The sequence below is a fragment of the Lepidochelys kempii genome, chromosome 9, assembly GCF_965140265.1.
Source record: "Lepidochelys kempii isolate rLepKem1 chromosome 9, rLepKem1.hap2, whole genome shotgun sequence".
In the NCBI taxonomy this organism is placed as follows: Eukaryota; Metazoa; Chordata; order Testudines; family Cheloniidae; genus Lepidochelys; species Lepidochelys kempii.
This window is the reverse complement of record NC_133264.1, coordinates 92,822,740-92,849,316: the sequence shown is the minus strand read 5'-3', so window position 1 is coordinate 92,849,316 and position 26,577 is coordinate 92,822,740. Positions and strand designations below refer to the sequence as shown.

General features: G+C 37.9%; 1 protein-coding gene across 6 annotated transcripts in view; it reads left to right on the top strand.

The window, feature by feature from the left end:
* Nucleotides 1-26,577, top strand: part of AFF2 (ALF transcription elongation factor 2) — a 464,322-nt gene that overhangs the window by 23,492 nt on the left and 414,253 nt on the right. For 5 of the 6 annotated variants that reach the window (XR_012160619.1, XM_073358389.1, XM_073358393.1 and 2 more), the window contains exon 2: nucleotides 15,313-15,459. The exons of the other annotated variant lie outside the window; for it this stretch is intronic. Coding sequence is in view for 4 of the 5 variants with exons in the window: in XM_073358389.1 (XP_073214490.1) it covers nucleotides 15,395-15,459 (65 nt within the window). In the remaining variant the exon portion in view is untranslated. The remainder of the gene's footprint in view (nucleotides 1-15,312; nucleotides 15,460-26,577) is intronic. 6 annotated transcript variants of the gene reach the window in all.

Genomic DNA, 26,577 nt, shown 5'->3' with positions numbered 1-26,577 from the left:
CAAAATTTAGAAGTGTGTTTTTTTGTTTAAAATGGACCCATTTAAAATGATTTTTTAAAAAATACTGATTTTTTTTGCTTGTTTAAAAAAAAGTGGCACCTTTTTTTATACCAAAAATGTAAAATGTCAACAAGGTCAACGTTTTATTTGTGAATACAATTATTTTTTGAAAAAAGGTCATTTTTCTACCAAACAGACTTTGCATTCAGACAATTCCAATGCTCTGCCAAGCATCCATATTATTGCCAGTGTTTGTCTACCTGTACCTATTTCAGTGCAGTGCATCTTCAGTGAAATCCTGCAGTACTTTAGTGCCTTTCATGCTAGTGCATCCCACGGCACTTTGCGGTGTCTAAAGTTAACATTAGAAATGCAGCACGTAAAATTTCCTAAGACAGTTGTTTTAAAAATGCTGAATAAGACATCTCAACTATTAAGTTTGAATTTAAATGGCCCAGCAGTTGATGCCTGGTTTTTTGTTTGTTTGTTTGTTTTTAAACTTTCAATGGAAAATATGTTTGAAAGAAAGGACTGAAATGAATAAAAGACCTGTAGAAAATGACTTGAAATGATATTCAGGAAATCCAAAATCTGCTGTCCTCCAGGAAGTAGTCCAGGCATGTACAAAGATCAACTCTATTAATTAAGAGGGAGCAATACTCTTCAGTGAGCTACAGCATTTTTATAGTCCAAGTGCTGCTAAAAGGGATTCTTGTCAACTTGGCCGAGGGGATATGTGTCTCTGTCTTCTAGGTTTGAATCTAACCCAGTGTGGCAGTGACCAAAAAGTCCTTACCATTTGATAGCTTTCAGAGTAGCAGCCGTGTTAGTCTGTATCCTGTTTGTTGGCCTGTGCAAAGTAATTTTAGTGTCAGAGATGTTCCCAGTAGCAATGGCACAAGAACCATAATGGCACTAATTATCACTCTCATTGGCAGCCTCAGCAAAGAGCTCAAGATTGGAATCTGAACTCCTCTCTACACTGCTGCTTCCCATCGTCTACTTGTTCCGTGACTGAATAGTGTCTTTCACTTTGCAGGGTTGTCAATCTGGCATCTTATAGAAACAGTAATTCATATAATGAAAAAAACCCAGAGTCCATCATCCCCTTTCCCATCCCACCCCACCTTTAAATCTAGTGTGTGCAGGTCATCTTTTTGGCATCGTGTTGCAATTTAAAGAAACAACTGTGTGTACGAATTTGTTGTCCTGTATGAAATTACATTAGTTGGATTTCTGTGTGTTTTTGTAATATTTAAAATAAATAAAAGGTTTTTTTTAAAATAAAAGCAGCCAGTGAATAGCAGTGAAATACATAAGAGAAACAAATAGAATGATGCAGACTCTGAAAGAGCCAACAGATGTTCAGGGCGGGTTAGAAAAACAACATGATCAACAGTATGAAAGCTGCCGACAGATCTAAACAAAACCCCAAAATAGCTACAATTCTAGAAAAAGCCTGCAAAACAGAAGATCATTCCAGGCCTCCCCAGCACAGCCTCTGATCTCTGATTAGTGTTAAAACAAGGTGGAAACTTCTCAGAAAGAAACATCGCTACTGAGGCAGGATTGCAACTTTACTGATAGAGCCCGTTCGTGCACCTCTGCCAAGGAACGTAATCTGGAAATAGGGTAATAATGAATAGGAGATTCCTTAGGAGGAGAAGGCTTCTGAAGTAAGGGCTTAGTTGCTGACCTCTTAAACTGAAAGGGAACCTGCCTAGGAGTCAGGGACACACTGTGGTTATATACTGTAATTTAAAATAGGTTCTGCCTTTTCTGAAGAAGCTAAGCTGGAAGGAAGTCCAAACAGACTGTGGCGGTCATATAAAGTAACCTCATTCACTTTTGATGCTGCAGCAGACTTTCTTTATCAAAGAAATCTCAGAATTTAAGGAAACTAAATCACTACTTGATAATGTCTGAGAATGAGCCAATCTTGTGCTACTCGATTTGGAACACTGCGTTAGAATCGAAGGTTCAAATTAGTGTGATGGCTTGACTTACTACCTGACTCTCAGAGCATCAGAAAAATTGCTTGTTCGGACAGACCTGAATGCAAGCCGTCAGGAAGATGTGGGATGCTATGAGCCAAGCCCTGCTCCGATTGAAGTCAATCACCACACTCCCACTGACATCAATGAGATCAGGAGCAAGCCCTGTATTATATATTTAATGGCCTAAGGCCTTTTCACTGTGACTTCAAATTGTTTCTTCACCTTCAGGGCCATTTAATGGGCCGGGTGCCTCCCCCCTGAATTCCACTGCATGGAGGAGAGCAAAAGAATAAAAGGCTAGAAGACAGGTAGAAAGAAAAGAGTGTTGCACACTCCCAGAAGCCCATCTGCATTAGCATCACATGGTTCGGTTCCTGTATGTGGTTGGCAGGAAGAGAGGAGTGGAGGAGATGCTGTATGTCATGCCACCCCCTGGCTAGGGGACAAAACGGTGGCAAATTGCCCTGGAGGTTAATCTTGCCCAGACACTATAGCCACATTAAAACCTGACATTAGCTCCTTTGGTTTGGAGCCAACGGTGGCACAGCTCCTGAGATAGCCATTATGCTAAGAAGACGTGGGGCCCACGTACTGGCCCAAAGCTGGCTCACTAGATGCCATCTAAGTGTAAGGACTCTCTCACGTGAGTTTTCTTAGTAGAGAAGTCACGGCTTAAATGAACATGGAGATTGAGCCAACGGCTCACTGGACCAGTACTGCAGCATGTTGAGTGGAACCTGTTGGAGGAAGCTAGTCATGGTTCTACTCAGGCAAGTCTGCATGACCTATTTTCTGAAGAGAAGGTGAGCTGCCCTCCTGGGGCTGCCAGTCCAGCTCCTTACCTGTGCACTGAAAGTTTCACTTTATAAAAGAATGGCACTTAGCCAAGTAAGGGTCGATCATAGTGAATGGGACACATTGGACACGGCTCCCTTTTAATCAGTAATACCAGAGAAGAACCTAATAAAAGTCTAGATTTTAGAGTTATGGGAAAGGCCCAATGCACAGACTGGTGTCAATGTGTTTTTATAGTCCCCATTTTTTGTGAAAGGCTCGCTCAAGTTGTCAGTGGCTCACAAAAATAATGTTTTGATTGCTAAAACAACCATACAGTTTTATGCCTTTTTTTGTTTCCAGTAAACCATATGAAAATGCTAATTCTTGAATCTACATTAATTTGTATATATTATGCAAACTGAGTAGCAATTAAATGCTACTGTGGTTTAGGTGGATCCCATGCTATATTTAAACTCAGTGTTGGACTGACATGGATTTTATTCACTAAAATAAATTGTTTTATTGTGGGGTGTTTACAAAGCAATTTATGATGGTAATTGGTTGTAGGCGACACTATTGTGCACTCTGCTGAGATTTATTTTGCAATATGTACAGCAATGAAGAAACCCAGAAATAAGGTCAGAGAATTTCCTGTGGCATTCCACTCGAGGGGGGAAAGGGGATAGTGGGTTACTCGAGCAATCTTGCTTTAGAATGCTATAGGTGTATATTTTAGCAGACATTTAAACAATCAGACACTGTACTAGAAATTAGTAAGCAATATATTTTCAGTTGCGTGCCAAACGTTTTATGACAATGCAGAATTGGGACCCAGTCATGCAGAATGCAGACCTTATTTAGTATCCACCTCAGTGTTGTTCCCATTTTTAATTTTATCTCACTTTGCAACATTCTTCCATTGACCACTGCTCTCTGCTTTCATATGCTGAGATCTGCCGTTGTGCGCAAATGTACTGAGTAGAATTGAGCTCTTGACATCTGCTTCTAGAAAGAATCCAGCTCCAGTTTTTCAAATGCAGAGGTTAAACACTTTGACACATGGTAATTATAAAAGGAAAATGAATCTTTTCTTCGATCTAAAATTATTGTGTAAAAGAGTGTGTAAATTACGGTGTGCAAGCTAAGTAATGGCTTTTGTACTGAAATCTGGAATTACTGTGATGTGGTAATTTTTTAAATTTTAGTTTCTCAAAGCTGCAATGAATTTAGGAAATACAAATTATAGCAAGTGGTCTTTCTAAGAATTTCCCTAAAAGCAAGAGAATGCTTTATGGGCCTTCCATTGGGATCATATTTATGCCATTATTTTAAAAAGAACTTTCAGTGAAAAATTCCAACATCTGATTTGTTTTATTGGCTTCTTAAAATGGATTTTGCAAGCTCTTTAAATAGTCCTCACATTTTCTGGTTTAACTTACATCAATTTACTTCAGTATTTGAAAAGTAAAATGATGATGAATGTACTCCAGTATTTTGCTAATAAATTTTAAAACTTCCCAAGGACACTTTAATTTTTTTTTTAAATGCAATGGTTTTAAAATAAACCACAAACCGCAATTAATTGTAATCTTTGTTATGGCGCAGAGGTTGCTAGAGCCAGATTTTAGTTTTCCCTGGTAAGTCCCTTGGAAAGAAAGTTGAGGTTTTCAAATAATAGTTGTTTCTTAGAGAGCTTAAGTCACATTAACTACAGTGGTTCAGGTTCATCCCCAATAGTGGATGGTTATGAATTGGTCATGAATGTAATTCACCTTTGAGTCAAAACACTTCAGAGAGAACACTGTTGTTGGAGCTGGAAAGTATACACTCAGGCTTGCTATAAATCAAATCCTGCGGTACAGCATCTCTTTGTGCATGTTAAAACAAAGAAGTAAGATGACTATATCAGCTGTATCTGAACCCTGCTCTTGTGTAAACAGAGCAGTCATTTTCTAACCGGTAGTAAGCTGTTTCTGGCGAAAGGATAATGCAGACATGTCCCTTATGCCCACTCACCCACTCACTCTCTTCTTCACTTTATTAAAGAGGGTGTCTGAACTATTTCTTTAATTCACTGTCTTTTGGTGGGGTTAATAAAATCTGTCAGCAAAATTGGCTGAAAGAATTGTTTAAAATACAAAAGAGAGTTTGAACTGTCCTAATGGTCTGTTGAGCAGCTGATGACTTTGGGAATTGTTTCCTCTGTACATGAATTCTAGATACAAATTGGGATATCTTCACGTTTGTTTAGAACAGATTAAGCGAATAAGGGTGGGGGGAAATGATCTTTATCCATTTTCACTGAGCAGCGAAGTCTGAATATACAGCTTGCAATTCAACCTATTTCTCCAGAGCCTTTGAGGGCCGTTTCTCAGTCCCGTGTAAACAATATATTGTTAAAGTTCGAGAATATTTGCATTTTAATTAAAGACCATTTTAATTAAATACAAAACTTTAATCAGAAAAGCAGAGTTTAGGCAGATAATGCACTTGCATGCTAAGCAAGGCTATTCTGAGGGGACCTATGCACTAAATAAAACTAGTCTGAGTGTAATTTTGACAGAAAAGTGGCAACTGTGTGCATTCTGACCCACTCTTTTATCTAAATGTTGTTAAGGGGAAAAAAGGGATGAAATATTAGTTAAAATTTTCCTGGAAGTTACATTTTTAAACCAGCATTTATTATAATAGAGTTAAATTGAAATGGGTTGTGGTAACATAGGGTATAGTCCAAATCCTGCAGCCTTTATCATGATGACGATGTAACAGCAGCAGAACCTAGCGGGACGGTGAAATTCTGTGGCCTGTGGTCTACAAGAGGAAGGACTGGAAGATCTAATGGTCCCTGCTGGCCTTAAAATATATCTGTTTGTGACCCAAAAAGGGATCAGGCCCTCATTGTGGTATGCACTGTACACACACACACACGAAATAAAAGGCTAGTCCCTGCCACAACAAGCTTAGTGTCAGAAAGTAATGTGTTCAAATAGGTGAGCGGGAGAACTCCCATTAACTTCAGTGGGAATTTGGTTGCGCAAAGACTGCATGATTGGACAGTGGGAACAACTCCTTCAATATCAGGCATGCAACTATTCTTCTTTTAAGAAACATAATGGCAGGCCCAATGCAAGGAGAATCCATTTTTCCAGAAACATCTGAGTTCACTTACAACCTGAGGCAGTATTCCAAGGTGGAAAATCTGTAGAGGCTCTTGTTCCAGGCCCTTTCCATATGGTTTTGTGGGATTCGGTTAGTACTAGTAGTACACATTCTAGTACTATTCAGCTTCCTTACCTTCTGCACCAGTAGTTACCCTTGGGGTACTGGAAGAGCTTTTCTTTCTGGCATGAGATGGCAAAGAAAAGGCCACTAAAATGTTCAACAATGGTGACTGTAGGGAAGGAGCAGGCAGCTGTTTAAATGGCATCCAGTGGGAGTATCCAAATGAATAGATTACCCTGAGGCAGTTCTCCTTGTTGATACTGTGAAATTACCCAGTTACTCTGCAGCATCTACTGACAGATACTGACTCCCTGTTACTAAAGATTGTGCAAAGTATTCAGCCCATATTTAGACTTGTGCAGTTTGGAATAAAACAAAAGATAGGAAATCCTCCAGGCAAGTGTTTTTGGTAAACGCCTTCGTCAGTGAAGTTTCCTCATACGCTGAGGAAAAGGAGACTTTCCTTGTCCACATTTAAATCCTCCTGTAGGAATCGATTGGCCAAGCTACAGTTATGTGGTAGAACCTCTCAATAGTGAAGGTTCTTTTTGCTGAACTTCAGGGTGCCTTTGTGCTTGGTCTGCAGCATAGGAAAGCAGACGAGAAACATACGAAGTTTAAAGAAAAGGAGATCTGAAGTCAATGGAAGTCTTTCTGTTGATTCTATTTCAGAGTAGCAGCCGTGTTAGTCTGTATCCGCAAAAAGAACAGGAGTACTTGTGGCACCTTAGAGACTAACAAATTTATTAGAGCATAAGCTTTCGTGGGCTACAGCCCACTTCATCGGATGCATAGAATGGAACATATAGTAAGAAGATATATATATATATATACACACACATACAGAGAAGGTGGAAGTTCCACCTTACAGAGAAGGTGAAGTTCCACCTTTTCTGTATGTGTATATATATATCTTCTTACTATATGTTCCATTCTATGCATCCGATGAAGTGAGCTGTAGCCCACGAAAGCTTATGCTCTAATAAATTTGTTAGTCTCTAAGGTGCCACAAGTCCTCCTGTTCTTTTTGTTGGTTCTATGAGGTTTTGGAATGTCTGAAGAAATGGCTGTTTAAAAACAGGATGATAAAAATGTAAAATCTAGCAGTTATGTCACTCGTTGGAGAAACATAAACTCAAGATTCAGATTAGGGGAGAGTCATGAGATGGTAAACTCTGATTTAAACTATAAATTCTTCGGGGCAGGGATTGTCCCATTAGGTTTGTACTAGGTGCTGTATGTAATGTGATCCAATCTCTGTAGGAATCTTTAGGTACTGCTGCAATGCATATTGTGAGTGAACAGAGAGCTACTTAGCCATTTAAATAGATGAGTTTGTGAAGTGACATATTGGTTTATGAAATGACAGGAAGTATTTTATGTGACTGTGCTGATTTTGAGGTAATCTGTCAATTTGATCAAATGTGCGGGGAGATTTTGTTTGTAGACCAGTACACAGTAAAGGAAAAATCGTTGCCTTCATTTTATCTCCTTTTTGATTGACTGTAGTTACCTAATCAACATAAAATATGTACTACAGTTAAATTGCATTTCATAAATACACTCACTGTTATGTTTCTTGATTAAAAGCAAAAAGGGATACCCGGGATTCAATATTGATTGTGCTGCTAATTCTATCTTATCGTACAGACTGGCAGAAGGCAGGTAGTTGAATTGTATTTAACTGGTTTTATTGTGATGTGACTAAGATGGATGCGACATGGTCCTCTGTTCGTTGGAGAGTGTGGACACTAATGAAGCCATTAGCTGAGCTAAGGCAAGTGAAGAAAATAGGGAAATTACCATTATTCTGAAGTCATTAAGTTGTAATCTGCCACTTTCTGTCCTTACTCAAAAAGGCATCTTCTTTTTAAGGCCTTCCTGACTGTCCTTTAAAGATTCATTAATTCATTAACTTTCCAGAGGAGATGGGGGAAACACAACTGAAATTTTAATCAGCATGGCATGTCATATTACTAACACTTTGAATGTATCTGTATTCACTGTTGGACCCATCAGGTTAAGGTTAAATAAACCACATCACAGCAAATAATGTTCTGTTTCGTACCATAAAACATAAAATGTTGAAGACAGAAATTAGTTTCATGGTTAAATTAAATTACAACACAATGCTTGTATTATAAATTCTGTTGTTCACATTTACATTCTTTGGAGGAAATGTGAATACTAACCCCTCCTGCTAACATCAATATTTTCAAAATATTTAGCATAGGATTTCATCTCTGGTAAATGGATATAGAAATCACTGCAGAACTTTTTTTTGTAAATGTCAGCTTTTATTGTATGATCCTTTCTAATCAGTGCTTTTATTTTGTTTCTTGTAAAATGACTGTGTCTTTTAATGCCTTCGTTCTAATGGGGGTCATTTAAATATTGTTTGCAATTATGGCTTCAAAATACTCTGTTTTTGTTATTACTCATGTTTACACACTACAGAGTGCTATTTTTATTGATAATGGGCCAAATCGTGCTTTACTTACACTAATATTCCCTTTTGTCTCAGTTGTATGAGTTGCTTGAGAAAGGGTGAGGAGGTTTTTGCCCCTGTAACGTTCAAAGTGTTTGAGATAGCCAGGACAAAAATGGATGAAAATGGGTGAAACTTTAAAAAAACTATTTAAAAATTCCCATTTAGAAACAGCCACATTTTCAAAGTGGTGCATGGGAAATCTATGCTCAGTTCCCATTACAAACAGGAATTTTTGCAGAAACCTCAGAACATACACCTTTACAAAACTTATCATTAGGAGTTAATGAGTTCTTCAGTGCTACATCTTTTTTCACAAAAGGGGTAATAAAGCTTATAAAGTTAGTTACTGGAGATGATGATTGATGCAAATCGAATAACTTAGCTCTAGAGACACAAGCTCCTACTTACGCTGGAATCGGTACTAGCCAAAACTGTGTTTAAACGTGTTTTTTGCATTCAGAGGTTTAGCTGGCTTTTCTTATGATCAGTATCGGCAGAGAAATAGTCCCCCCCCCCCCCGAGAACTGTACTAGCCAAATTATGTCCAAGTATTGCCAACCCTAAGCATTCATAACTCATTAATCAGGCCCCACAAAATAACGAGATTTGCTTAAAATCTCATCTTTTTTTTTTTTTAAGTAATACATTTGAAAGTTGTTTTGTCTTTTGATTTTTGAGCCTTTAGGTTACACTTGGGTCACGTTTTCAAGTTTTTTTTTCCTGCAGCAATGAGTGCTTGAAACTTACTTTTAAAAAATGAGATCCTTACATACTCACTTGACTCCGGGAAGTGGGGCTTTAAGAAAAAACCTCAAATATCACAAGACTAGATATAAAATTCTCAGAGTTGGTAACACTGACTATGGTAGCCTGTAGTATGCTTTTATTAAAAACCCAAGTAAACAAACTACCATTGTGCACTTGTCAAGGGAAGCTGCTTGCAAAATCCATGTGTGTACACAGCTGTCACTAGGATAATTGGGACTGCGGTGTAATCAGAACTCTGAAGAAGGAGGAGATTGAAGAAGGGCAAGATGGAAAAAGCAGGAGAGTGAGATAAGTATAAACTCAGTATGGATGAGCGTGTTGGGTTCAATGGTGATTTCCTATTATAAAAATATTGTACCAAAATTGAACCTTGTTTTATATAATGGTGAAACAGTGCTATGTTGGCCCACTCTCAGGTAAGAGTGAATGTGAATAGGCAGTTGAGGATGAACAAAGCAAAACTGCATGCACCAACAGATATAGAATGTGTGATGGGTTTCAGTAGAGAAGCTTTGGAGAGGGAACCACAATTGTACCACAAACTGAACCTAGCTCAGAACACAATGCCAGATTATATATTTTTAAAGTACCTCATTTCATTGGAAAAAGTTAACTAGACAGACAGCAAGGAGGGTGCGTTCCTTCTTTCTTAGCAACTTGTTTCATGTGTGAGTTCGTGATGAAACTCCTGAAATGGCTACATGAGTTGAACTGATTTGTCCATGTATATTATTGACCTTTGAAGGAGCATGGTGTGCCGTCTTCAAGATGACGATTCTTTTGGCTTGCTTGTGTCTCTTGCTTACTGGGCTGTGACTGGATAGCTATGTTTGGAGTTGAAAGTCCTGAGTTAAAGTTTTGTGGTGTTTATACATGTAGTATATATATTATAAGATCATAGTTCTGCAGGGAGAGATGTAAGAGCAATGAGCATATTGCATGTGTGCTAGATACTCCACTTGGCGTTAGCCAAAGGCCAAGAAGAACCAATATTTTGGTGTTACCACTGGTGCAGTAGGATTATTGTGTCCTAGAAGTGATGGTATTTAACTGGTGGCTGAAGGATCCCTGTTGTATATAGTCTATAATGTTCTTTGGGCTCTTTCTGAATAAAAGGCATAAAAACTATAGAGAATATGATTGATTGTCATGATATATGGTTGACACTTTGCAATGGATTCCTCTGTCTTGACAAGTACACGAAAACATTTTTAATGATGGATTTACACTACTGCAAATAATAGCAAACTAATCTACCTCTCAGTAAGTATGGTTAGCATTTGTGTGAATCGGGTAGGCCTCATCATTTGTTATAAATCAAACACAAGCCTCTGAAAAAGGAAAGCAAAGACATGACAATGCAATGTTGAAGCTATTGCAATTAGATGCCTTCTTTAAGCTTCTTAATAACTTGTCAATATGAATATATGAATATATATATACATTTGCAATCCAGAGGGCACTAATAGCAGGTTAAAGTAGGTCATACTCTGGGCCTAAACTTGAAATTTTCCACAAGGAAAATAAAGCTAATTTTCTGACCCGTTCTACTTGAAAGATCCAATTTTTGATTCAGGTCTTCTTTGTTCTTGGATTTCTAACACTTACTTTAACACTTAAATGGAGGTCCTTCAGACTTCTTCAGGGATACCACTCCAGGCACAGGCAGCAGCATGGAAGAAGGTGTGGAGACAAGACCAACCCCATAAACAGAACGGGCCACTGGCCAGAGCAAAGGAGTCAGTTGGAGAAGCAAAGAGATGAGAGTGGAGATAGACCTGGGCATGTAGCAGTTATGGTGGGCTTTAAATGACTTTATGTCTTTAGCCTAATTCTCTGTAGGTTCTCTGCTTTTATATTAGGAAACTATTCCTGTTTAGTTTCAAATTTTTCTACCCTGGTGCTATGTCAAAGCATTTTTTAAGCAGTCTGTTGGGCTAGGCAGGGAGATGCTGCGTAAATCTGAAGCTTCCTTTTTTCCCCCGTATGATAGTGTCAGTTTGATATATCACCTTTCATGTTGTGTTTGTACTTTAGGTCAGGAAACTTCTGGGTTGTGTGTATAATCAGCATTAGCATAGAGAGTAACCTTTTGCACCTTGGCGTGGTGTCTTGCAGTGGATTTGTCAAAAAAAAAAATCCTTCATTCTTCCTCTAGAGTAAATTATGTTTATAGTGATGCAATTAGTGACACAAAGGAAGGATAGTGGTAATAGCATTACTAATTATATTGCTTTACATAAATAGTGACATCAATAATACCAAGTACCATTAAGAGTACTTAATGGTGGCACAGAATAACCCTTCGATTTGAATAGGGCTTGTAAATCTTGCTAAAGCGTCTTCACAGATGTTGCGCTTCGTGGAAGTTACACACCTAAAAGAGCCAATATAATCTGGGTAAAATTGTCTCTGACCTGGTGCCGTCTTGGGGAGGGCAAGAGCCTTTCCTCTTTTCCACAAGGCCCATGGACAGTACCTGTGCTTAGGGGGGTGTAGGGGCTGCTCTCTCCTTTGGTCCACTGTGGTGCAAACCACATCAAAGGGGCAGAGAAGAAAGCAAGGCAGTACACTCATAATGCCGCAGAGGTGGTTGGGCACACGTTCATGTGCGCACACACACACTATATAAAATAAAAGATAATTGAGCTCTACACGCCTTGCAGAATGGATGGGGTAGATGATTCTTTCCTTATGCTTCAGTATGCTCTTAGAATAATCATTCAATATGCAGCAGTTCTGTAAATCTTGGATTTCAAATTGGGGAGCCTGTACCTCCTATACCCTCCCCACAATGGGATGCCTGTGATGTTTTAATGTAAAGTGATCTAACTAAGCTGAAATTTGATCTCAGTTTTTTTGCCACTGCATAGAAATGGCTTGTTGACACTTTCCCCCCCTCTTACATAGGTCAGCTCATTAATTTTGGCATAGCTGGAGTGGTATAGTAAACATGGCACAACTGATTCCACATCTCCAGTGCGTATTAGGTCCATGTTGGTTTTGTGACTACTGAATATCTCGTTGACCAGAGATTAGCATAACCTCTGTTAGAAACACTCTTTGACTGTGAACTGTAAGCTCCAGAACGTCTTGGCCAGCAAATACCATATGCTTTGTACCTCCTCAAGTTTCTCATCTACAGTTTCTGGCTATTGCAGCCGCAGAGAGGCCTTTTTGGAATGGAAGTTTATATCATATGGTTATGAGTTCCTTTGTAAATACGGCCAGCCCTCAGGAGGGGGGAGTGGGTGAGTTTTGACCCTATACAGTATGGGAGGACTGTGTTTTAGGGATGTGAGACAAAAAAGCCACATGCTAACAGTTTTATTTATTTATTTCAGTTATTCTGCACCTATCCAGGAACCTTTATACAATTATAACGTACAAAATTGTTATAATTCTACCAAGTATATCACACACAGTGCAGTGTGGACTTCCCTTGGTAATACTTATCTAAGCTAATAAAAATAATAAAATACACATCTCATGTCAATGAACTGTATCTCTCACTCTCTGGCTTCACCAGAGGCCCAAGCAAAAGATGAGCTTTGCAATGTGCCTTAAACATTATCAACCAACTCAGTCTCCGGGGGCTCAAGGTAGAGGTCAAGTCTCAGACCATTCATGAAAAATACTCTGCCACCAGCACCCTCCTTCTTTTGGCAGGAGGCAGAATATTTGAGCAACTTGACTAATTGTCATTACTGCCATAGTTTCCCTGAGGGAGCGCAGAAGCCTTTCAGGTACGTAGGATCCAAACTATTAAGGACTTCATAGGTCAAACCCAACACCAAAAAATGCCACTACGGGCTATGGTGCACCAGTATCATGTGTGAAGTATCGCTTAGGAATTGGGCAACTGCACTCTGCACTAACTTCAGCTTCCATGCAGCCCTACGGTGTAGCCTCAGAGTGCATTGCAGCAATCTAATCTGGAAGCTAGGAAGATGTGTAAGTACAGGAAGGTGTGCAGAATCTCTGTGTAGACCTGAAACCCTCAGCAGCCTGTAATAAAGCCGTAGGAAGGGTCAAATCCTGCTTGCCTCTGAATTGTGAGCTCCCCTCTACCCAGTGTTCCCGAAAGTTAGATTGTGCCTTTGGATCTCTGGGTTAGAAAGAGGTCTCTAAAAAGTACATGTAGCGAGAAAGCTCATTGCTGAGTTTCCTCTATGTTGAGATGGTTCACCTGCTTGTTTATTGCAGCAAAACAATGAGTATATTAAACTTGGGAACTATGCTCCTGATAAGCTAGTTTTAGAGAGGAATATGTGAATAACTGATGCCTAGGCTTAAGACCTCTCTTGTGGTCAAACCAGGACCCTTTTATCACGTTGAAAGCACAGGCATATTAGACATTGCTACCTGACATAACATGCCTTTCTGGAGGATAGCGTTTCTCAGCAGAACAAGGACTGAGCTTGGAAGTTGCTGTTGTCCATCAAATGCACTGTTCAAACTTCTGCATACAGTGAATGGGCCAATCCAAGATCACAACCAAACCCTAGCACTGTAATATGATTTCATCATATTTACTTTATTTATAAGCTGTTGCTTCAAGTGTCACTAGTTTATCAGTGTAAATATTAAAAGTGAAATATGACATATATAATCTACACTTCCTTAATCTGCTCTCTCTCCTCCAGTTAGTATTCCTGATGACTGTGGCATATGAAACAATATAAGTAATACTTCTTTTGAGGGATGCAGCAATGCTTGGGACTTCAATAGGAGCACTCTCCCAAATAACATGAACAGGATCTGGCCCTAGATCTATTATAAATTCCACCATTCATTAAGAAAAGAATTCAAGATTTTGTTCAATGATAGTTAAATACTCCCTGGAGCAAATATCAACTAAACAAAAATTGTGCAAATGTGCAGGATTAAACAGTCCTGAATCAATTTTTAATGATTGTTTAATTGATTTCAGATATAAAACGGAACACAGAAAAGAAATGAAAAGTCGTCTTTAAAAGGGATTTAAAGGCCATTTTCTATCAAACATGAAATTATTAAGTTGCTACATTTCTCTCCTCAGGAAAAAAGCTATAGAACAATGTCTTTGTTGGGCTTTGTTTATGAGATTCCATAGTTCTACTTCTTTACTGATTTTTTTTCTGCTTTATTAGTAATTTTTGTTGTATGTAATTTTTTGTGCTCCCAACATTTACTTTTTATCAGCCAGTAGAACAAAGTATGCTATTTTTTTTAAAAAAAGCCTCTTTAATTCTAAACCCATAGATTTAATTTTGCTATGTTTGTAAGTCGTCAGTTTCCTCTAAGAATTGGCTACAGATTTTTCTCACACAGTTGTATGACTCAGACTGTCCTTTATCTAACAAATATTGATCTGTTTTTGTTCAGCCCCTGTGGAGAGTACGCCTTATCATTGAGTTGCGTTTTGTTACGATGAGAGTTGACAGAATTCAGATTTAGTCAGGTGAAGCCTGACAGGGTCATTACAAATGTTAAAGAACCAGAGTAACAAAATGATATTAATATTATGATTTTCTTTTGTAACTAAAGTCAGTAGCTTAAGGATTTAGGATCTTTTTTTTTTAGCTGTTAAAATAATTTGTACTAGTTGCACAATCTGTTTACTATGTCATTTGTCCCCTATGAATTTAAATACTTAAGTACATTAGGTCAAAAATAATTAGTAATCTGAACTTCTGAAAATGAAAGATAGGAGCTGAGTTGAAGCAAACTTTTAAAATGTGTAAATACACCTCTTGATTGTTAGTACAACTATTTATGCTTTACCCAGACATCCTATAGCTAGGCGTTTTTTCATCGGAAAAAGTCTCTGTGACCATCTGCAATGCAGAAACTTATGGGTCTCTTTCTTACTTCAACACATTATTATTATTAATTTAATTTAGTAGTGCCTATTGGCCACAACCATGTTGGGCCCCATTGTGATAGAGGCTGTACAAATGCATGATCAATAACAGTCCTGCCCCAAAGAGCTCATGAGCTAAAAGCGAACACATAACAAGATACATTAATTTTAAACTCTGTAATCCCATCCCCAGCACCTCCCCTGTATTGCAGGTGTATAGAGCACAGACATCCAAACTGAGATGGAGTCAACTCATAAATCATCTGTGGCCAACATACGAATTGTTCCCAAAGCATGCGAATGGAAGCTCATGAGTTTTCTGTGAAGTTCAATAGGATCCACGGCCTACATCCGCAAAGGTATTTAGGCACCTAATGCCGATAGATTTCAGTGGGAGTTAAGCACCTAAATATCTCTGAGGATCTAGGCCGATGTGACTGTGGCTTTCATGCCACACTGGGATGCTTCAGTTTTCAACAGTCAGCTGTCTCCAACCTCTTCCTTCTCCTCCTTTCTGTTTTGAGTTGAATACGTTTTTACATTGTTGAGGGGGATTAAATGGCACGGAGTCGCTAGTTACGGTCCCTGCTAAGCAAAACTTGCTGAACTAAATTCTGCCATCTATGACATTCGTGTAATCCGGGTGTTTTAGGGTTACATGGGTACAAGTGACAACAGAATTAGGTCTTCTGTGCTCCTTCTTTGTCTTTTTTTCTTGTCATAAAGTCTTTCTTCCTTCAACTGAGGACAGCATGCCCTTGGTCAACATCTGTTTTCTGATTGTTTTTTGGACACTGGCCTTGAATGTTCTTTCTGTAGTTTCCTTGGTGTTTCAGTGAATTATCAGTGAAATTCAGTGGACTCCACAAGGATGCTCTGTGAATGTTGTCAGAATTAGCGACCCTTATGAGAAAATACTTTTGTATGATACAGTAATGATCCAAAACAGTGCAGCTTACCACAGCATTTACAATACTGTAGTATTGTTTTATAAAGGCATCTTCCACGTGTGGCCATTTGGGAGAAATCATTTGAACTTTCACATGTGTGAGATGGGAAACTTGCAAAAGACAGGAAGATACTTCTGTTGAATCCTATGTGTTTTAATTCTGGTTACTCTGAAAATCTATGGAACCTCTTCAGTCAACACCATTTCAATGGGGTATGTGATGTGATGAATAGCTATGAGGCCAGTGTTCATATTTCCTACTCTACCTGATAGGAAGGTGTAACTGAGGAATATCATACTTATACTTTTCTATCATTCTTAAAATATAGAGCTCTCATCAAGCACATATTGTGGCACGAGTGTGTGTTCTAGTATCATTTGTTTAATAGTGGGAAAAAGTAATTGTTGAAAAAAGTAACAGGGTTTCATACCAGAAGAGCCTTAGCATGAATGATGGTATTAACATCTGCTAGAATGGAAGGCCTGATGATTTTAGTGCCTCTCAAACACGTGTTTTTAAGAGTTGTTAATCTAGTTCTCTGAATGTTGTAGAATTATTTGCTGCTGTTTTTGTAGTGACCGATATTATGATCCTCGGTTTGTTTCATAAATAAGTAAGGTCAGCTGCTAGTTGTTGGTGTGAAATACTAAAATGCGATAGTAGGCTCATGCCCCGAATAGAGCATTGGTGTTCAGACCTGTCTGAGTTAGTAGCAAAAGAAAGAATAGCTTATCACTGTAGAGAGTAATTATAGGGATCAGAAGAAATTTGAACCCAGTTTCTAGATAGAAATGGATAAAAATGTGGAAATGGGTCGAAGAATGACAAACATTCATTCTACCTGATCCAACCTCTTCCCTTCCTCTCTCCCCTCCGCCCTCTTCTGTCTATTCATGCATGTCGTCTTATGTTTTGTTACTGCTGCCCTCACTCAAACATGTTATGTAGATGTAGTATTGGCCGGTCTTGTAGCTTTGACAAGTAGTAATATTGCACAATCCCATCATTCTACTGGAGATCCTGTGAGGTGTGCAGTGTTGGGAAATATCTATAAGCTGTAAGTTATTTACCTTTTTGTACTTTTCACTGTCTGTAATGAAAATCAATAAAAAAATCACAAACATGAAAAAACAGTATCAAAGAGCATCTACTACCAGTTGTGACTGAGGGTTCAGTCTTAGGAAGGTTTGCTGTTTTGTAGAGTAAACAGATCATGTTTGCTGATTTGCTGAGGAATGGTTGTTAGTTTGTTTCTTTAAAGTGAAATAGAATATGTGCTAGACACTAATGTTTTTCCATTTTTTAGATAAACAACCCTTATCGCTAACTTTCACCGAAAAAACTTTTAAAGAAAAATGATGTTGACAATGGCATTCCAGTGTAGTTACGCTAAGTATTCACAAAATGCTGCTGTGATGTGTTTAATGCCATTTGAAACATCAGAGATGTTATACTACGGGGAAACAGAGAACGAAGAAGCAGTATGATTCAGTGGTCTGAGCTCTGGACTTAGGATCAGAAGTCCTTGGTTCTGTTCCTATCACTCTCTTTTGCTGTGTTTTTGGGCAAGGACTTTTCTGTATTTAAGTTTTCCCAGCTCTAAAATGAGGCTAGTAATACTTACCTTTGATAAGTGGTCTAAAGGAATAGTAACAGCCAAGTATTAATATTATTTTATTGACTCCTCTTATGCTCAGTCTTTAATCATTGGCTTTTGCACCAAAAGATAAAAGGGGGGAGAGATGACTCATTTTGGTATATATTTTAGTTTTGTACTGTAGGTTATATTTTGATCAAAAGGTTATTGAGGCATTAGATTATAGTGCTGTAAGATAAATAATGTCTTGTTTGCTAAAGATACAGTAAAATACATTACAGGGTAGCTCTATTCTACATGTCAATTACTAGCTATCATTTGGTGAAATGTGTCAACTTTACAATGTTGTCTTATTTTGTTAACTGACTATGCTAATAGTATTTTTAGTGGGTATGGAAAGGCAGTAGGGGAATATTATAAATATATGTGAATTATCAGAGGTTTCCAAATATGACACCCATCTTTTCCTCTGTTGGCAGTACTTTGAAATGCCTTTTGCAAATGCAATTTTTGTCTTTTGCGCAGAATTTGCTTAGTTTACATGTACTTCACTGCATAAATACCAACAATGCTTTAATTTATGGATGTTTGGTTGGTGTTGGGCTTTGTTTAAATGAGTTTCATCCGAAAGGAAATCAGAGCCTTCTATTCTTGCAGAAATTAATAAACCACATGAGGTGAATCTTCATACAACCCATTTCAAACCTGGAGTTTTCAGGGTATAATTTAGACATTGCATTAGTGGTTTACGACCATATAAAGTGTAGGTGTGTAGGTAGGAGGTTGGATAGATGCACTTGTAAATGGCTTGAAGCAGTAGGGCTGAGTATGATCTCCAGCAGTGTGTATTTCAGCTCACAGTTTCACATCTCTGTCCTGAGGCATTAGATGCCACTAATTCTCCAAAAGCCAAAGATTTGTTTTACAGAAGAAATTCTGATTTGATTAAGATATTACTTCCAGACTTAATGTTCCTTCAGCAAATCATGCTATGTACACGACTGGAAATAAACTGCATGTTATCTGAGCTTGGGGCGGGGGTGGAGGGGAGAGAGTCTCATGATTTGGAATAATCCTACAGAAGCTGCATTTAGTGTAACGACAGTACACTTAGATTAATTATAGCGCTGCTTATGGGCGCCAACATATTGTTACAGTTGCGTCAGCACTTTTTGTTGTTAACCCTGTGTGGCAACAGTTTATAATTTGGTTGTAAAAATGTGCTCTGGGTTAAATTTAGGTTCTGTGTTGTATACATGGTATCTTGTTTTCTGTTAAGGACTGAATTGTATTCTATATTTTGAGCAATTAAAATATATAGAGTATCCACTTAAAAAGATTTAGTTTTTCCTGCTCTGTAGCACTTTGGATTGAACAATCCCTCCTTCCCCCCCCCCCCCAACCTTTAATAAGAAAAATAATTACGTAGTGATAACTCAGAAGGCCCTTCATAGTCCTATCTAGCAATAGATGGTCTCAATTCCTTCTGTCTTGTGCAAACACATGCTATAGATGCAAACAGTGTTGGATATGCCAACATTAGGGCCTGATCCTTCAGTCAATGGGGTTTTTGCCTGAGCTGCAGAATCAAGCGTTTAATGCCATTGGCAAATGGTTAGACCATGTCATAATCTCTTTGATGTTTTGAAATAAAATAACCAAGATATTTGATCTTAAAAATTGGATACTGTGAATGTTGAACAACTACTTTTCCTGAGGCATTTTACTATGGTTGTGAATATAGTTTTAAAGTGTAACCAAATATGTACGTGTATGATTAGCTGTAATGGCTCTGAAATATCGGTAAGATCTGAAATCATTGTACTGAACATTTCTTTAAAACCTATTTACACAAAAGATTGCAATAACTCAAACTCAAAGGAGCTATTATAGTTAATCATGTAAACAATACAGTCTGTTTTTTTAAAATAAATATTCAAACTATACTATAGCACAGAAGCTGCAGTAAAATTAAGTAACTTGTCAATCAATCCATAAAAAAATTCTTAATTCCCATTTTAGTATGGGCAAAATAATAAATTCTGAGCAAATAAGGTTGGTTTCTACCAAGGACATTTTATTACATATAAATGTACATATAAAAGAATCTGTGCAGATCAGCTTGATTTTTTCCCTTAACTCTTACACTGTTTTATTCTTTTCTTTTTCAAGATTGCACTGTTAGATTGTATTTTACTTTTTTCTAAGTAGTGTTGGCAAGTGGCTCTTATCAAGAACAAATGATGCCATAAATCAGGGCCAGAATCGATGATACCATGGGGCTGTAAGAGTGAGATGTGGTTATGAGGGCCCACATGCTTTACCTGCCTCTGAAGCCAAGAGCTAGGGACTTGGGTATTGTTCCAAACCTTGTATTCTTACTTACTGGACAGTATACAGCTGCTTTGTCTCACACCTGAGTTATCAGTACCAAGCTCCTGTTTTAATTTGATTTTGTCATAATTTATTGGAAACAGTAGAAAGCAAGTTCACATTCATGCTCAAGTCACCATTTCTGAGGAAAGAGACTGGGAAATAATGAAAACAAACAATGTCCTCCTTCCCAACCAATCAATAATAATAAAATATAATTATGTAAGATTTCAGAATGATAGGACCAGAAAAGGCCATCTGAGTTATGTAGCAATAGATGGTCTCAGTTCCTCATCTCAGGCAAATACACACACTAGATGCAAACAGTACTGGATGTGCAAACATCAGGGCCTGATTCTTCAATCAGTGGGATTTTTGCCTGAGCTGCAGGAGTAGGGTGACCAGACAGCAAGTGTGAAAAATCAGGACGGGGGTGGGTGGTAATAGGTGCCTATATAAGACAAAGTCCCGAATATCGGGACTATCCCTATAAAATTGGGACATCTGATCATCCTATGCAGGATCAAGCGTTTAATGCCATGACTGGGCATTTTCAGCTGCAGTTGTTTATGTCCTAGTCAATGATAGGTGTTAGTGTAAACAAGGAATGATTTGTGCAGTTGAAATAAAGCCATATACATTATGCCAAATATAAAACTAGAGGGCTGATGCAAGTGCCTCTTGGACATATCTTTCATTACCCTTTACACTTTTCTTTCCTAATAGAATCCTGAGGAACCAAACACATATTGCATGCATGGTTTTATTATAGTGCTTTGCCTCGGGCCCTTAACTTCTGTAGCTGGTCATTACCTGACCAGTAATGACCTCTAAACGGGTCATTAATGCTTAAGTAATAAACTGTTTCACAAGGCTATCTAGTATAGAACCTCTTTCATCATTTTTACAGTTACTGTTTTATCGATAAATCAATAGCCAACAACTGGATATTCTTGTTTTGCTACATAATCTTGTAATAGTGGTCATAGCAAATATGCTGCGATTCCATTTCATTGCATTTGGTAAAGCTGGAGATGGTCTCACGCAAGATATCGAGGACTTGAAGTTGTATATGGGGTGAGGATGAAGGCATGTTATATTGAACCAATAAAGAATATCTATTTCTTAGGAGTTTTTTTCTCCTAGAAGGTGTATAGTTTTTTGCTGGGTAACTTTTCCCTTTGGCCACATTAGAAACCCCCAAACTCTTAGTGTACCATAGCAATTGCTTACAGATGATGTAGCAACCTTCAGAAAAGCTTTTCTGAAATTATCATTTAGCTATTAATATAAGCCTTATACTTTTTGTATGTCATAGATATGCTGACCATCTCAATAAAGCATGCATTGAAAATATTTACTTCCAGTCACTGTCAAAAACCGTTAGATTCTACGAGTATTTTTTATGAAGTATATATTCAATGTACATAGAACACTGCACATTTTAAAGAGAAGCATACAATTCACTTTATTCTAGTGTTCATTTTTGGCACCCCATTTCCTTTTCGTTCAATTCATCACCTTTATATTGTGCACCAGCTGTGAATCCACCCCTGTACAGGGGTCTTATACACCATCTAAATCCCATTTAAACCTTATCTTGAGGACTTAAGTGGAGCATAGTCCTTGGGTGGGCCCTCTGCATGGGGTGGCCTTTCCCCCTGTCTCTCACAGGGGTCTTGTGAGTTGATATATGTACAGTTCTTTAAACATGTGAAGCTGCATCTGAGTACTAAGTAATTATTTTTAATGACCAGAAAAGAGAACTTAAACAAACAAAGCTAAAATAAACAGCTGTGATGAAAGGGAAGAAAATTGTAAAATTTTCCAGAGGATGAAGAGTTTACTTAATGTTTCACAAGAACACTACAAAATATGACAATATAAAAAGGTAGCAGTTATACACATTCTCTCTCACGCTCAACATGAGCTATTCAGAACTCCCTTTGTCCAGCTTATCCTATAAAATAGGTTTCTACACATGGAGTAGCATAGAGCTCTTTCGTCCTGGAGAGACGGAGAGGAAAAATGCATACGAGGTACCATATAGTTCTTTTTGGTGGATCAACAGATATTTGATATTGCAAACCTTGCTGAGCATTGAAATAAACCTTCCAGTCATTTGTCTTTTTTTATGTTGGTCTTTGTGAGGTGTCAATCTGGGATGGTCCCCTTTTAGTACTAATGTCTGATGTATCCAAGGAGGTATGAACTTTGATGAATATATTTTTGTCAGACACAATTTTTTTTTGATGGAGTCTTTGCAAATTGTGGCTTTTTTGAAACTTTCTGATGACTTGTTAAGACAGACTATTCTTAGTGATTTGTGCCTAACATATTAAATACCTAGTAATTAATACAGAAATTTATTTAGATGGGAAATGCTGAAAATATAGGTTAGTCATGGGAAAATTGAACAGAGGTATTTTAAAGCAATCAGTGGCATTTTAAAGCATGTCTGTCAGTTTGAGGGGGAGCAGCTATTTGGGAGGAAATTTTGACATTCTCATCTCCCTTACCATCTCTCCCACATGTCAGGATTATGTTACATAATCAACTGCCTGGTCTCCCTTTCTTTATTCCACTTCATCATTCCTCAAAGTTGGTCAGAAAGAAGTTTGTGAATTTCAGCCTCAGAAAATTGCATATAAAATGGGAACAGAGTGTTTATGAATGGATGGCAGGGGTATGGGTATTAGCTGATGAAACACTGAATCTTGGGATCATGGCCTATTATTGACAGGTTTAAAGATTGGAGCTGCCATATTGAACGTAACAAACACTTCTAATTATTTGGATAAACAACGTTAGTGACCAAGAAAAATATATGTAAAAATATGAGACAAATGATTCTCAGTTGTTTGGGACAAGAAACAGCTGATGAGTTTAAAAAAAATCTTAACCAAATCTCTCAAGGGTATTGAACTAAATCTGCTCCTATACATCATTATTAGTAGATGCACAAAGATAATTAATAATTTGAAAGATTATCTGTATATATATATGGGGGGGGGAGAGAGAATGATGTGAAAATTATCTGATGACTTAGATTTAAAATAGTGATTGATTTGACCCACCATCTTGTGAAATTTAGCCTGGTATTTTCAGTAATGCTGCGATTCTCATGCTGCAAAAAAACAGCAAATGTAATAGCATGTAATAATGTAAGATTAGTAAACACTTAACGTTTCATGGAATAAAATCTCTGGCTGTCACACAGGCATATTTGCTGATAAGAAGATTGTGGCAACGGGATGACAGCAGTGGTATCTTTAGTTGCACTGATCACCTAATTCAGAGACATTTTGGTGTCACTCCTCTGATTAAGCTTGACGCCAGAAATTAATTTGGTGCCCACGCTGCAATTTCATAATTTAACAACCCTGTGCTTGGACTTTATTTAGGGCAACTCATTATCTGCAGTAAATAATTGCAGGGCGGGAGAGAGACTTTCCAAGCAAATCTGAAAGTAACTATGGTTATTATAAAAGAAAATTATTTGTGGGCACTGAAAATTGCTGCCATTATGACTTTAAAAAGATGCATTAAAATGGAAATTAGGGTTTTTCCTGCTACTCTGACAGAAGGGAGTAGTAGACCCGAAATAATATATCTTTGTATTGCTGCTGTTGCTGTTGTTTCTGGCTAATGTAGCCTTTTTAGTTTGTTTGGTCTGAAGATTTTCTTCTCTAATTTTTTAAGTCAAATCTCTGCTCGAGGAATCTTTTTCATGGCTCAAGAGCTCTTACGTTTTTATATGACTGAGTGCAAGTGTGTTTGCCTCGTGATTACAACAAGGTAGATACAATATGTAGAAGCCTTAGGAATTCCTGTACAAATGCAGTCCCCGGAGAAGGGCACAATAACAAAGTAAGCAAACATAAGTTATCTCAAGACTAAGAAGTGCAGGCATCAGGGTGGTGACTCACAATGTGGTTGGGAGTCCTGGAGTTTTAGAGAGTAATTTATGGTGACACTGATGAGACAGATTTAATTTAAATACTGTAACTGCTGAAATATTTTGAAGTTAAAAAGTCAACTAGTGGTTAAGTAAATATCCTCTTGACCCCTTTTAACTCTTGTGATGAACCATTGTTTAAAGTATTTACTTTGAAATGCTTGAGACATAAAATGACCCAGGAGAGATGAATTGACCACAGATACTTAATGTGTAGGATTGTGTTGCGTAAATTCAAATGGGAATCCATTTTTTATCCAGCCTGTTGTTCTTTAATTTGTTAAATGAGGCTATAAATGGAGAACTGTGCAAGCAACAACAAAGGTTTCATACGGAATGGCAAAAAACATGAGGGGGAAAATTTAGAGACGAGCAGAGATTCCTTCTTGTTTCTATAGAAACCAATAGTGATCAGGAGGGGAGCGGATTTCTTTCAAGTATACATTTTAGTAAGGCTAGCTCAGCTGCTCAACAAACTGGAGGGCTACTGTAATAAACCCACCAGTTGCTTGAAATACTGTGTTCATGACCCTGTGATTCCAGGTGGAATGGGGATAACGTATAGCTGTGAGTTTCTGGTTTGTAGCATGCTGGGTGAAGAGATTTCTGTCTGCACACCCACTGTCCTCTGGGGAGCGTAAGCCTGGAGGGAGGGCTTCCAAGCAACTGAGCATCATTAAGACAGAAAAAGCAGCTGGAGCAGGACATTGCGTGAATCATACGGTTTTTTAAAAGTCTCTAAATATGCTAATTACCATTAAACAATAATCTCCTTTGGTTTTATCATGACAGAATCATGGCCACTGGAATACTGTGTGTGAAAACAGTTGTAGTCATTTAGCAGTGCTATGGCTTTTGAACCTCTGAATTATTATTTTTTCCCTAATACACGACATACTGTATAATTGCTTCCATAATGGAATTAGATTCTTAATTATGGTCTGTTTTTAATATCACAGAAGTTTTGCATTAAGGATATGGTTGGGCACGTGTTTGAAATCCAAATTCTAAGGCAAATGTAATGTTTCTAAATCATAATCAGTACTCTACCTTTAAAATAATGGCAGGATTCTTTTCAATGAAGTTCAGATCAAATGCAATGTCAAGATTAAAGCAATTACAATTTGCTTTACAGGTCCACGAAGTTACTGAGGAATATCTAGTAACTGGCAAAGACACCTTTCTTTACATTACATTTACAGCGCCATATATTGGCAAGTGAATGTATTAGCTGGTGATGTTCCAAACCCTGGTATGAATGTAGATGGTATTCCTTCTTGTTTGTAAATACATACTTTTCGTAACAAGGGAACATTTACTGCAATCTTGCTCCTCAGTTGTCAGAGCAGAATGAGTCATTTTGAAACATAAACCTCCTCAGATCTCAGAAATATCGAGAAAAACAGCATAAGGGGAAAGGATTATAAAATACAAGTAAAAAAGGTTCTTCACATGCTCAGTAGCCTATAGGCTGTAAACACTGCAGATTATCATTAATGAAACTCTGCCAAATGCACAGGACTACAGTTTGGTAGCAGCTGTTAAGCAAGCACTGTTCAAAGCTGGGTAATCCCTTGAACATTCTGTATTGTGACACTGTACTTCTTCCTATAAGTAATCAGATAATTGCCTCATATTTTCTGTTATACAGGGCTTTTTTATTCAGCTTTTCTCCTCCTTAGTATCAAAAGGCCTTATCCTGCAGTCATTACTTCAGCAAACTCTCACTGAGGTCAACCACTGGGGCTCTGATCTCTCCTACATTGCTGTAAATCTGGAGTTATATCAGTTATGCCTATGGCATTACTCTGGATTTGCTCCAGTGTAACAGAGATCAGAATCCAGCCCTGCGGGAGATTTGCTTGAGTAAGAACTGCAGATGGGGCCTTACCTCTAAAACATGTATTCCTTAAAATTTGTTTTGGGAGTCAATAAAAAATATTAACAATGCTTCCTTACCTAGGACCTGATCCTTCACTATTGAAGTTGACAGGAGCTTTGCTTTGCTCCTATTTTGGGGCTTCCAAGGCCATGATTTGTAAGCAGTTGCAGAAGGCAATTTGGAAATTATGGAAACAATCTTTTTTTTTTTTCCTGCATCACAACATCCTGCACTCATAACACAGAACTAGCAAGCCACAGGCACAGTTATTGTGAGTTCCTCTGAGTTTTGTAGGCTATTATGGCTGACCTGAGAGACTAGTTTATTTTGCACTTTTGGAATTTCACATAATCCTAGAACAAAGCACTGTTAATTTTTCTTTGTGGGCAGGCTGGTAAACGAGGGAATTTGAAGGAGGTTGGGGTAAATGTTCTAAGTTTGAACAGCTGAGTCTAGAACCTCCACCATGCCAACCCTCTGAATTTCATAACACTGAATAGACAGTGTTCTCTTTTAGTTCCTTTAACACGCAGGACTGTGTTGGAATAGCAATATTTACTGACATGTTACATTTCAGTTTACAACTACCACCTCTTGTTCATGGGCACTTATGCCACAATCTGTTGGAACCAACTTTCTTGGGACCAGATCTGGATCCAGAATAACAGATACAGCCTCACTCCAAAAATCAAAGCAGGGCAGATGTAATTCAGAGAA